Here is a 14209-nt window from a genome sequence, read left to right as displayed (position 1 = left end):
AGTTATAGACATCACAACCCTTCATCCTTAAATATTTCAGCATGCTTCTAAAAAAAAAAGGACATTCCGGGCTTCCCTGGTGGCGCAGTGGTTGAGAGTCCGCCTGCCGATGCAGGGGACACGGGTTCGTGCCCCGGTCCGGGAGGATCCCACATGCTGCGGAGCGGCTGGGCCCGTGAGCCCTGGCCTCTGAGCCTGCGCGTCCGGAGCCTGTGCTCCACAACGGGAGAGGCCACAGCAGTGAGAGGCCCGCGTACCGAAAAAAAAAGGACATTCCTTTACATAACTACATAGTAAGACACTAAGATAATTTACAAAAATTCTTTAGTACTAAAAAAATATCCAGTACATATTGTAAGTTTGCTCAGTTGTTCCCAAATGTATCATTTATAACCTTTTTTTTTAATATATAGAATCAGAATCCATTCAAGGACCTCAGGAATCATATATTGCATTTGGTTGTTATGTCTCTTTGAATTTTTTTGTGTTTGGGGGTTGCTTAACAAGGCTTGAGGGATCTTAGTTCCCTGACCAGGGATTGAACCCGGGCCACAGCAGTGAAAGCACCTAACCCCTGGACCCTCTCTTTAAATCTAGAACAGTGCCACCACCTTGGGTTTTCATGGCAGAATGCTAGTTTTTTACTTTCTCTTTGGAAAAGGTATAACTGCTGATGTTAGTTAGAGGGACCAGTTCTAAAAAGTATTAAAATTACTGTATCAGTAAATAGCCAGGAAAAGAAGAGGAAGAAACAATCTTGGACTTGCTAGGGCTCTGAGAAGTGGGTAAATACTGGTGTGAACTCTGTTGCTCCTCTTAATGAAATCTTTCACAAGTTCTTTCTTTCTTCTTACTGTGTTCATGTATTAAGTAATATCATCTATTAGTTAATTTTTAGGTTTGAAAGTATTTTAAGTCTTCTTTAGCCCAACTTCTGTTCCCTACCTGCGTTCATGTTTGTTTTAATGAAATTCTCAGTTTCTTCTCAGGCCTTAAAATTCACAAATATCACAAGTACACGTTTTTTGGCCTCTTTTTTTGGTCTTCCGTGTTACATGCCTGCTGATGTTGGAAAGCCCGGGTGGAAGTTGGAAAGCCCGGCTAAGAACTGACGTCTGTTTTGCTGATCCTTTTTCTAATCAGGTATTTTCAGTCATTCAAAGATAGTGAGGTCTTTCTGATTCCCGATGAGCTTGTACCTTAGGAGCAGTATCATTGGTGCTCCACAGGTGAGGGAAACTTCTTGAAGTTCGGGATAGGTACTGCTTGAAGCCTGAAGATGCTACTGTTCATACTTAACTAGATTGATTCATTATTCTGATTTCCCATTTTAATTTATGTCCAAATTAGATGGATAGTTTTTTTTTTCTTATAAACAATTTGGATCCTTTTGAGTTTTTTACTTGTTCAGAGAGTGGAAAGAGAAGGTGTCTAATTTTATTTTGCTGAGAATCTGAGCTAATACTTAGACCTCCGGCATTCCCTCTTTATTCTGATTTCCTAGTTTTCTTAACTGTTTTCTTCTACCCCCGTATTTTTGGGATTATGTTCCTGACTGTATATTCAGTATATAGATGATTTTTCTTCATAAGACTGTCAATCTGACTTATGTTTGTGTAAATAGTACAAAAATAAATGTTTTGTGTTTGTGAATATATACAAGATTAGGCATTTGACCACTTTCAGGAATTCAGTTTAATGAGAAGTTACAATTAATTCATTTATAGAATTCATGATATGTTCTTAAGAAAATCAGATGTTCAGAGCATTAGTAGAAAACTGGAAAATTTTGGGTAAGGTAAAAGCTTTATGCCTTTGAGTAGATGTGGTTCTGAGTTGTACTAATAATTGACTGTCTAGCCTGGGGCAAGTTATTTACCTGTCAGTGCATCTGTGGCCTCATCTATAAAATGAAGGTTGGACAATATTGCTTCTTAGTTATAAAACTGCATTTCATCAGGAAACACATGTCAGCATCACCAGATTCTTCTACTCCAAATCAGGTTAACCTGATTATCAGTGCAGTTGAAACTGTATTGTACACCAAGCCCTTTTTTTTTTTTTTTACCCCAAGATAGAAAAGCTGCCTTGGACTGATAAGCCTCAGTGTGAGAGGTAGTTGCAGTTACGCTTCTTTGAGTGTCCCTGGTTTGTTGCAGTCTGCTAGGCTTTGTAATGGAGAGGGCCCTTTTCTGTTTTGCTGTCTGTTCTATCCCTAGACCCAGGCCGAGTGCCTAGCACATGGATTCATTAATTAAATATTTGTTGAATGAATGACTGCCAACCTAGGTCACTGGCATTTACACACATTGCCTCATGCAGTCTTCACAGCCAACTTTATAACACCCAACTTTGTAATAAAAAATATAAGCAACCTTACAATAAAAAAACTCAGTTTTGCACATGAGTAAACTGACACAGATGCTTAACCACTTGTTCAAAGCCCCACAGCCAGGGGTTAGGAGCTGCCTCCAAACAAAGCCATTTAAAATTTTACCATTTTATAATCAAATGGGACCTAATCAAAAACTTAAAAGCTTTTGCACAGCAAGAAAACCATAAGCAAAATGAAAAGACAGCCTATGGACTGGGAGAAAATATTTGCAAACAATGCAACTGACAGGGGCTTAATTTCCAAAATATACTAACAGCTCATACAACTCAATGACAAAGAAACAAACAACCCAATGAAAAAATGGGCAGATGACCTAAATAGACATTTCTTCAAAGAAGACATACAGATGGCACATGAAAAGATGCTCAATATCGCTAATTATTAGAGAAATGAAAATCAAAACTGCAATGAGTTATCACCTCACACTGGTCAGAATGGCCATCATTAAAAAGTCTACAAATAACAAATGCTGGATAGGGAGGGTGTGGAGAAAAGGGAACCCTCCTACACTGTTGGTGGGAATGTAAATTGGTGCAGCCACTATGGAAAACAGTTTGGAGGTTCCTTAAAAAACTAAAAATAGAGTTGCCATATGATCTAGCAATTCCACTTCTAATTTGAAAAGGTACATGCACCCCCATGTTCGTAGCAGCACTATTCACAATAGCCAAGACGTGGAAGTAACCTAAATGTCCATCGACAGATGAATGGATAACGAAGACGTGGTAAATATATACAATGGAATACTACTCAGCCATAAAAGAGTGAAATAATGCCATTTGCAGCAACATGCATGGACTTAGAGATTATCATACTAAGTGAATGAAGTAAGTCAGGAAGGCAAATACCATGTGGTATCACCGATATGTGGAATCTAACATATGATCCAAATGAATTTATTTACAAAACAGAAACAGACTCACAGACATAGAAAACAAACTTATGGTTACCAAAGGGGAAAGGGGGTGGGGGAGGGATAAATTAAGAGTTTGGGATTAGCAGATACAAACCACCTGATAAACAGCAAGGTCCTACTGTATAGCACAGGGAACTATATTCAGTATCCCATAATAAACCATAATGGAAAAGAATATGATAAATAATATATATATATCTGAATCACTTTGCTGTACATCAGAAACTAACATAACATTGTAAATCAACTATACGTCAGTAAAAAATAAAGTAAAATAAAATTTTATCATTTTAACCATTTTTAAGTGCACAGTTCTATGGCATAAAGTATATTCACAATGTTATATAACCATCACTATCATCCATCTTTGCCTGTGCCCTTTTTCCCCCTATTAACACTGCCTCCCTTTGTTCTTTAGGGCACTTTTAACTATTTAAAATCAGAGTAAAAACTTTTCTTGAGCAAAAACACTGAAGGAACGTGGAAGTTTAAACTTCCAGGCTGGGCTGAATACTGAGTCAATGTCCTCCCTTTCCCATCTCCTCAGCCAGCTCTGTTTCATGTAGAGTTTTTTATTGGCTAATAATAGTTGGGTATGTTGTTTGGAACAGGAATACATGCTATCATGTCTGCCTGTTCTCACACTGAATAGGAGCTGTTTAGTCTCTTCCTGCGGTTCCTTGGCCCTGGGAGGCAGTGATCTAAATGGTCCAAGTGCTGAGGGGCTGTGTACCTGCCTGGTGGGTTAGAGCACCACCGGGGTAATGTCTTCTCTCCGCCTTGTACTTGGGAAATGATTGTGCTTTGTCATCCTTCACTTCTTCTTGCTGCCAGGAGTCCAGCTCACTACTTTCAGTTTCACTTTGGGCTTTAAAAGTATTCCTTAATCTTTCTCTGGTTGAATTTTCTGTATAATACAGGTACAAGTAAGCAGTTTTGTTGGCTTCGCTGTGGGATGAGTTGGAATGTGTGAAAGGAGATTTGGGAGGGGGATGGATCTGCCTAAGTAGGGTAGCTGGACTTTTCCACTTGCTACTGTTTCTCCTGTGCTGGTCTCGAAGTCCTGTTTGATATCAGGCAGAGCCAAGTGGCGAAATATGACACAGGCTGAGGATGAGCATTGGCAATTGTCCTGAGTGCACAAATAGTCTCTTCCCTCCCAAGCATATTTTACAGCCAAGTGAACAGAAGACAATTCAGGCTGTTTGCCTGAGACCTTTGGCAGAAAAATTATCTTTATAAAAAAGTGGCCACTTGGTTTTTATAAAAAGTTTCAGAAGAACAAAATGCAACCTAGGCTTATTTCTCTCTCCCTTGTTTTATCTCTGATCCCTAAGTGTAAGGCTGATTTGAGATGTACTCCTAAGTCTGCTTGCGGGTGGTAGGGTCTGGGCATCCCCAAGTTCGACCAGTCACATATTCTTCACTTGAGATCAGTGTCAGCTAGATAAGGAAGTTGCCGGAAAAACTGAAGTCTAAGCCTTCCTATTGAATGGTCAAGTAAACAGGCACAGTTTGGACCCTGGCCCAGCTCTGCTCCATGTAAAGTAAATTTTATCTAGCACACACATGACGGGCCAGCAGTTGGTGGTGGTGTAATTCCAGTCATGACTCACTAATACTGCAGGCCGCCATTGCATGAGGCTTGACCTGAGGTAGCTGCTCTAAATATAGCCTTCCTTTCTGGCAGCTGCAAACACCTGGAAGAGCAGGCAGGCCCCCAGCAGAAAAGTATTTGCTGTTAATAGCATGTCTGTTGAACAGTTGTGTACTGTCAGAGCTTATGTCGTGCTATGTTTATACATAATTAAAAACAACCCACTGGATCCATTGGCTTATGGTTGGGTTATGTTTAGAAAAATGCTATTTATGTTGTTATTCTGTGGGGACTGGGGATGATGTCACTAGTTTGAGGAAGACCATAAGAGAAATGGTTAATGTAATTACCGACAATTTCTTTGATCTTTAATGAACACAGCTAACTTAAACCCCTTAGCGGCCTTTGGTCTCTGGCACTGAAGAACCAAGCTGTCAGTCGTGTGATTCTGTTCAGTTAGGGACTCTGGTTTGTGTGCTTGGTAGTTCCTTCTGACTTAAGGGGGTTTATAAGTAATTGAAAAGAACACCAGGGACTTCCCTGGTGGTCCAGTGGTAAAGAATTAACTTTACAATGCAGGGGACGTGGCTTCGATCCCTGATCAGGGAGCTAAGATCCGACATGCTGCGGGGCAACTAAGCCCGTGCGCCACAACTACGGCACTTGCACGCCTCAACTAGGGCCCACATGCTCTGGAACCCGCGCACCACAACTACAGAGCCCATGTGCCCTGGAGCCTGCGCACCACAACTAGAGAAGAGAAAACCCACATGCCACAACTAGAGAGAAGCCAGCGCACCACAACAAAGAGCCCACGCGCCACAGCGAAAGATCCCACGTGCCTCAGCGAAGATCCTGTGTACTGCAACTAAGACCTGATGCGCCAAAAATAAATAAATAAATAAATCTTAAAAAACAAAATAAAGAACACCACTATTTACAAAATGGTGTTAAGACCTCACCAAGATCTTATTTTTTACCTATCAGATCGACAAAATTCCAAAATGTTGGAGAAACACTGTTGATGAGCAAGTGGGGAAATAGACACTCTCATACTTTCTTGGTGGGAGCATTCATTAAGTATGTAACTTTTTTATTGAGGGACGTTTAGATATATTGATTAGAGCCACAAATATATGCCCTTTGACCCAACGGTATCACTTGTAGGACTTTATCCTACAGATGCACTTGTATGTTAAACTATGTGTGCTTAAGCTTATATATGGAAGAATTAAAGATTGGAAGCAAACTCAAAAGTGGATTGGTTACCTAAATAATGATATATCTATACAGTGGATACAGCCGTAAAAAACAATGAGGATATTCATTGTGTACTGACTTAGAAATGTCTTCATGATACAGTGTTAAGGGAATAAAGCAAAGGGCAGTGTGTAATATGTTACCAGTTGTGTAAGAAGGGGGGAAATAAGAATGTATATCATTTGCTTGTATGTGCATAAGGAAGTTCTGGAAGAGTATTTAAGAAAGTAATATGAATAAATGATTACCCGTGTGTGTGTATGTGTGTGTGTGTGTAGGAAGGAAGAGAAAAGATGGGTATTTTTCATTGTATGAAACTTTGAATCATGTGCATGTATTGCTTTTTAAAAAAAATAAATAATTAGGTTTTTTTTTTTTTAATGGAGCTTCTTTGGATTTTAGTCACAGATGCAGAGGAGCTCTCTTTTAATTGACTTCCTTACTCATACTTGCTGTCCTTGTGGGTAAGAGGGGGATTTCCTCACATTGTTGCTGATGGTGCTAATGATGTTTGTTACTTGCTATGTGGGTACCTTGGGAAGAAAGTGATGCACAAGTTTTTGGTCCTGGCGTTTTTCCTGTTGTTCCTCAGCCAGAATCAATGACTCTGAAGATTAACATACCAGGAGCCATCTATATACTGTCTATATATGGGTTCTATAGGTTCCTTTTGTTTGACAATTAGGATAATATGCTCTGGAGAGGACTGAAGTCTTTTGCCTTTTCTCTTTATTTGTAGGAACCTACAAGCAGCAATTGGCGCCTATTATGACTTTGAGAGCCCAAACATCAGTGTGCCCTCTATGTCCTTTGTTGAAGATGTCACCATAGGAGAAGGGGAGTCGATACCTCCTGATACTCAATTTATAAAAACATGGCGAATCCAAAATTCTGGTAAATGTATAAAAAGCAATCTTCCTTGCCCAGTTTTCTTTTTCTTAGTAGTTAAAAGAAATAAGGAAGTGTTTTAGCTTAAATTATGTGATTGTGTAACTCTGAGCTTTTCCTTATACATGATGTAGAATTTTCTTGTACTGGTATGATGACCCAAACACCAATAAAATACTCCCTAGATTAGGAAGAATTTAGGTCTTGATGACATTTAAACACAATTCAATATTCTTTTTTTTTTTTTTTTTTCTGTGGTACTTGGGCCTCTCACTGTTGTGGCCTCTCCTGTTGCAGAGCACAGGCTCCGGATGCACAGGCTCAGCGGCCATGGCTCACGGGCCCAGCCGCTGTGCGGCATGTGGGATCTTCCCGGACCGGGGCACAAACCCTTGTTCCTTACATCGGCAAGCGGACTCTCAACCACTGCGCCACCAGGGAAACCCCCCTCAATATTCTTTTGATACCAGGAACTAGGCCTGTGTGTGGTGGTGGTATTGTCTCCACCTGTACAGTTCTACTCCATCATTTTATTTCTGCTCTAATTAATCTTGCAGTTATTTCCAGCAAGCTAGAGGAGGTGCATCCTTGAATGGAACAAGGTAGAGTTGTGAGCATCTGCTCTTTTGAAAGCTCATTTCTTTGCAACGACAAGGATGATTGTATCTGAAATTTTCATTGAGCTATCTATTTGAGATGTTAATATCACTTTGAAAAATTGGGTAAGAAGTGTAGGGATTTGCTCAGAATAGAAAAGATGGAAAGATTGAGAAATTGCTTTTTTTAAAAAACATTGTTTTTTTTTGTTTGTTTTTGTTTGTTTTTTTTTTTTTTTTTTCAGTATGTGGGCCTCTCACTGTTGTGGCCTCTCCCATTGCGGAGCACAGGCTCCGGACGCGCAGGCTCAGCGGCCATGGCTCACGGGCCCAGCCGCTCCGCAGCATGTGGGATCCTCCCAGACCGGGGCACGAACCCGTGTCCCCTGCATTGGCAGGCGGACTCTCAACCACTGCGCCACCAGGGAAGCCCAAAAAACATTGTTTTGATATACTGCTGACTTAACATAAGTTGACCGTAGTTCTTTGAAAATAGTATCTGAATATGTATCTAGTAACTGTTTATTATCACCTTTTACTTGTTAAATTCTTTTCTAATGACTTTTTAAATTTTAGTGAGTTTAGTATTTCTTGTCTCATCCAGTAACAATTTATGCTGACTAGGTGAGGATGTTTTAACTTCCTTATTAATGAGGATTTACAAAAGAAATTCTAAGAGATGGAAAACTAGACAAAAGGAATATTTAGCTAAAAGTTTGTTGGTGTCGGGGAACCGTGTCTAGTAAGGTAATCTGATGTGAAATGATATAAAACTCTGGGGACTCAAACCTATGAAAGTGACCTTTTATTGGACCCTGTTTACTTTTCAGTTCTTTATACTTCAGTTCTTTTATGATGGGGAGAGACTGGCCAAGCTAGCCTTTTATATAATAATTGATGGACCAAATTATTATTCTTAGTTTTTCTGGCTAATTTGGAAGTAACTTTACCTTGGATGAAGGTTTGGTGTGTCACTGAGCAAAAGCACATAATCTGGATTGACCCAGTGTTGTAGATGACTGGGGACATCAGTGGCTTTGTAAAGTTTCATTAGCTTCTTTTCTCTTTTGGTTATAACAGTGTGGTGCATTGTTAGTTTGAGAGGCACATAGTAATACAGGAAAACAGCCATTTTTCTATTTTTCTTGAAATTCTTGTTCCAAGTTTGATTATCTTTACGTTGTCTAATTTCTTTCTCACCTTTCTTAGTGTTGTCTGCTTTTAAAGATATTAAAACAATCTCTTTAGGTCAGCTTTTATTCATCATATTCCTTATGTGAATTACTAAAATCTGTGTTACTGGTCAAAAATGCTTCTGAAACCTAGCCATGAATTTTTAAAATGAGTAACGTTTGTTTAGAAAGTATAGCTTATTAAAAGTTTTGTTTATTTAAAAGAATTAATCCAAGACCTTGTTTACTTAATGGTGAAAACACTGGAAATGGTCTGGCTTTCCATGGGTTCTTTATAGTGTTTTTAAATATTGAAAGTTGTTAGAGTACTGTTGAAATGTTTTAAATACCATCTTGCTGCAAAATAACCATTTTATATTTCAGAAAGCCTCTTGAAATATCTACCCACTCACTAGACAGTTCCTTGGGTTAATGGGAGATTGTAAGGGTTTGATATAAAATGGCGAGAATGTCAAATCAGAACCCCAAAGAGCCTGCCTTTCACCTTGACTTGGAGAAAATTTGTTTTAGTGGGGCTAGCTCTTTTTCCTCCTGCTTTTGCGTAGTAACTCCAGTTTAAAACAGTCTCTGGGTCTGCAGCCTTTCTTCCTGTAAAAGGACATTTTTGTTCCTGTACACCTCTTGAAAAACTGGGCAACAGTTGCTAGAGATTTTACCTTTCAAGGTACTTGGAACAGGTGGGTTTTTTATTCTTCTGGAAATCATTCCATCAGTTGTAAAATAGTTTTGTGTCTGTAAACTAAACGCTTTCCATTTGATTAAGAAGAAACTGGCCTCACATAATTAAGTGACAGGTATATGTTATTAAAGAGAGAGATAAGGAAAGCATGCACAGGCACTGGTTCTTTGGCGTCATCCTAATCTGGCCTGGGTTTTTTCTGGAAATAGAGTGGTAACACAAAGAAGTAGGGTAGGCTGGGACTTCCCTGGCAGTCCAGTGGTTAAGGCTCTGCGCTCCCAATGCAGGGGGCACGGGTTCAATCCCTGGTTGGGGAACTAAGATCCTGCATGCCGCATGGCGTGGCCAAAAAAAAAAGAAGTAGGGTAGGGCTTAGCTGTTTCTCCTCAGGCTCTCTTACTCTCATTCATAACCTTCCCTAAGAGATAAGTGCTCACTGAAAGAGTTTCATAAATAATTTTTCACGGTGCTTCTCTACTGTCATGTTTCAGGCATACCAGGAATTCAAATTTACAACAGATGAGATTGATAGGAACTGCATATAGCTGTCCCAGCACCTTCCCCAAAGAAGATAAATGTCACACATTGTTTAAAATTAAACACCTAATATTGTTTAAGTCCTGATATTCAGATCATAGAAAAACTGAAGTGAGGCATTTAATGACATAGATGCAGAATCCCAGGATCCAAACTTTTGGTACTGTGTAAGTTTTAGAAGTTTGGGAAACATGACCAGGAAACTTTACAGTTGGAGTTTAAAATGAAAATTTGAAACTGTCCCTCTGAAGATGAAAGGAGACAATTCTCTTTACCAGCACTTACAGCTTCTCAGTTATTACAGCCATGCTCTGCTGTCCAGCTGTGGTGAGTGTTAAACTAAGCATATTATAACTCTGGTGTTTCTCTGACGTTAATGAAGTAGTTATGATTGTTATATGAGAGTGTGACTTCAGAGTCTTCTTTATTTTCTAAACTACATAGAAGTGAATATGAAACAACAGTTGAGGGAAAAAAAGAAACTTGAGAAAGAACAACTGTTCCCTCCATTTTTCTTTTGACTCCTTAAAATAGTTAAGTTTCTTAAGTTCCAGTCACTCTATCAGGTACAGGAAGAAAATGGCAACAAGATCAGTGAAGGTCCCTGTTTGCATGTAGCTTAATTTGAAATGCAGTCTCTAAAGCTACAGGGGTTAAAAAAAGAGGGAGGGGGTCTTCACTGAGGTTTGTCTTCTGTCTTGCTCTTTTGATGTTCCTTGTCTCCAAACTATTTCTATAATCACTTATACCTAGTAAGTCTCAGGCTTTCTGGAACTGATGGACTTTTATTTTGTTTTTGCCATGCTCTCTATCATCTCAGAATTGCCACATGACAGGTTTCTTGTTTTGTTTTGACTTTTTATGTTTTTTAATAAAATTATATTCCATGATAACTGGAGAATCACAGCCTTAGTCATATGTGTGCTTGCAATACTTAACTTGGAAAGTCATAAAACACAGATTAGTCTTTCTTTTCTTATATATGTCTACCCCCCCCCACATTAAGCCAGTTGTAACAGACTTAATTTGAAGTGCTATTGTGTTATACTTCTCAAATCCAGATTTTTCCGGTATGCTTAGCCTGGTAGGCCAAGTAGCTCATCAGTATTTCCCTTCCTTCTGTATCAAGAGCCAGTATCAGTGACCTTTTCAGAACTCCCTGACCTGACAGTTGGGGGCTGTAAGAACTATATGTCATAATAAACTGTTGGTAACTCTCAGAAGGCAGATGATTGGTTCTTCATTTTATAGCAGATTAACACTTTAGAGTTGATGGTGTATAACTCTTCTAGTTTTTTCAAGAGGCTCTCCAAGTACCACATCAATAGGGTCTGACGTACTAAAAAGATCAGGACCATAGCCTCATAATTGTTAATCATTTAACATTTTACCAACTAACTCAGTATCCTGGGAATACAGCAGTACTCCCTCTTTTGCACAGATGAGAGATCCAACTGTCTCAGCTGCTTGTGCTTGTCTGCCTAGGACAGCCAAGTATTTTCCACACCCAGACAGTCTTGGTTTCCCTTGTTTTCTTTAAAGTTCGAAAACAGACACATTCTTGGATTTTCATATAAACATTGTTTTGTTATAGATGTGTGTGTCTGTGTGTGTGTGTGCATGTGTATGTGTGTCTTTTAAAGAATAATTGTGAATTCAGCCCTATAATAGTAGTTTAATTTTCCTCTTGGATCTTGGTCTTTGAAGAGACTGACATTTTCCAAGGTACTTCACGTCAACTGCTACTATTCTTGACTAAGACAAATATGCTTTTGCCAGGCCACAGACTGCAGAAATGAAAAAAAAAGAATTTTCATGTATTGCCAGTGTATCATCCACAACCTTTTCCACAGCAGCAGTTGCCCTTTATAGTGTTAACTTAAGAGGGCACTTTGCTGGCAGAACTTTTTTTAAAGAGGGTCTGACAGACATGGCGACCACTCCTCCATCTGCTACCCCTAAAAATCCAAGAGCCACAGCAGGTGCCATTCATTATGGGGCTGAGATCTCAGCAGTAGAGCATTGGTTGCTTTTCTCTCCAGTTCTCTTTTTCAGTAGTAAACCATCAAGTATATCAAAACCGGCCTGGCACTTCACGAACAAGGTACTGAGGAATCCTAGAGTGCTGTTAGGAGATGAGTTTCAAGCATGCTGAAAGTCCTTCCATGTCCAGCTTTTTATGGTGATTTGCTTTTATAATGAATGTATGTATCTCAATAAAAAGATATATAGAGCTTTCTGTATATAGTAAAAAGGAGTCTGTTGGAGAGACTTCACAGGAAAGATCACATCTAGTCACTGTGTGGCTACCTATGACTGGTCAGAAGTCAATATATTGATTTCTCATTTGAGTTAGTTTACGTGAAAATAGGTGTAGAGGAGTGGGAACCAAATAAGACTGTTGCCACTTCCAAAGGAGGGAAAGACATTCCTGCCAAAGCCATTTCTCTGTCTTGCCATTCCTATTCTTTCTACAAGCACCTCTTGCTGGTGTCATCACCCCTGAGACAACGGGTCATTGTACTGTTATCAGGGCCCACTGTTCATATTTTCCCCACTACTGTTTGAACCTGAAAATGAAACTTTCACTTGACTCCTTTGTCTTATTTTCAGTCTTTTGACCCTCAATCTTTTCATTGTTAGGGACTCCAGAAGAAAAGTCATACATCAGGGAAAAAGCAGTTCTAAAATGAAAATTATACAGAAACGATTCCTCTTTCCTCAATGGAAAGTTTCATCCTCTTTCCTCGATGGAAAAACTGGGGACAGTCAGACATATTTTTACTTTGAATGTCAGTTTAAAAGGTCAAGTGCAAATGGGCACGTGTTCTTAGTAGAGAAAGCAGTCTTCCAAAGATGTGGGCCTGAGCTTCATTTCCATGGCTCTTTTCCAACATCATTCTTAGGTTCTACAGATTCAGTGTGATGTGTGGCCTTCCCTGCATCACCCAAAACACATTTTCTTGAGGAACTGCCTTGCTTTTGCTGTGTGTGCTTTCTCTTAGGGATAGACTGCTGGTCAGAGGTTGCTGACTCTGATTCTTTCTGACCAGTGAGGTGTTATATAGCTCAAAAATATGTGGATGTTTACATATGTGTGAGAGACAAAGAGACCTCTTCTACAGTTTTGTAATGAACTGCACTCAGCATAGGACCATTGATTGCCTAACATTTTTTTCTTTTGCTTGAACTCAGGGGCAGAGGCCTGGCCTCCAGGGGTTTGTCTTAAATATGTCGGGGGAGACCAATTTGGACATGTGAACATGGTGATGGTGAGATCGCTAGAGCCCCAAGAGATTGCAGATGTCAGCGTCCAGATGTGCAGCCCCAGCAGAGCAGGAATGTATCAGGGACAGTGGCGGATGTGCACTGCTACAGGACTCTACTATGGAGGTGAGTATGTCCCTGTGCAGCCCAGGGTGAAGGAATTAAGGTAACATCTTACAGCATCCCCAGTTGCTCACAGAGCTTGTCAAATTATGTAGCAGGGTGTGCTCCCTTCTAAACAGCGACCCCATGCGGGTAAATGACTTGAATTTAATGACTAATTGGTTCAGTCTAGTGGTCTCCTTTTATACTAGGAATTTAGTTAAAGTTTAGTGAAGTGTAATGAGATATATATTGCATTCTAAACAATGATTTAGTAGTGCTGCTATTTTTATTATATAATCTAGTAGGTGCTGTAAGAATACTGAAGGCAGTCCTTGTTCTCCCAGTCTCTAGACAGAAGTTATATAAAAAAAGATAATGCACAAAATGTGCATACTTCTCTCCACCTGATGACCTGTCAAGATGCTAGTACCTCTCACTCCTTCTTTTTACTGCCATACTTTTTGGACAGAGTGATTTACACTCATTGTCTCTTCTTCCCATTTACTTTTATTTTTCAAACCAGTCAGTCCTTTACCCACTCCAGTGATGTTTATCAGCAACTACCGAGTTTCCAAATCCAGTAGCCACTTTCCAGTCTTCATACTAACTGACCCTGTATCATTTGGCACCAAACTCTAAATGTTTTTTGAAGTGTATACCTTCTTAGACTCACATGGTACCTCTCTTGTTTCTTCTCTGAATGTTCTTTGTCTAGTCTCATTTTTGCCCTGGGACTACAGACATACCTTGATTTATTGATGTTCACTTTATTGTGC

General features: G+C 39.6%; 1 protein-coding gene across 2 annotated transcripts in view; it reads left to right on the top strand.

The window, feature by feature from the left end:
- Positions 1–14209, top strand: part of ILRUN (inflammation and lipid regulator with UBA-like and NBR1-like domains) — a 119436-nt gene that overhangs the window by 32123 nt on the left and 73104 nt on the right. For both annotated transcript variants that reach the window (XM_081245342.1, XM_081245341.1), the window contains exons 2-3: positions 6908–7062; positions 13257–13454. In XM_081245342.1, the coding sequence (XP_081101468.1) occupies positions 6908–7062; positions 13257–13454 (353 nt within the window). The remainder of the gene's footprint in view (positions 1–6907; positions 7063–13256; positions 13455–14209) is intronic.

The sequence above is a fragment of the Mesoplodon bidens genome (assembly GCF_964165515.1).
Source record: "Mesoplodon bidens genome assembly, chromosome: 10".
Lineage (NCBI taxonomy): Eukaryota > Metazoa > Chordata > Mammalia > Artiodactyla > Ziphiidae > Mesoplodon > Mesoplodon bidens.
Note: the sequence above shows the minus strand (reverse complement) of the source record. Positions and strands in the feature narration are given on the sequence as shown.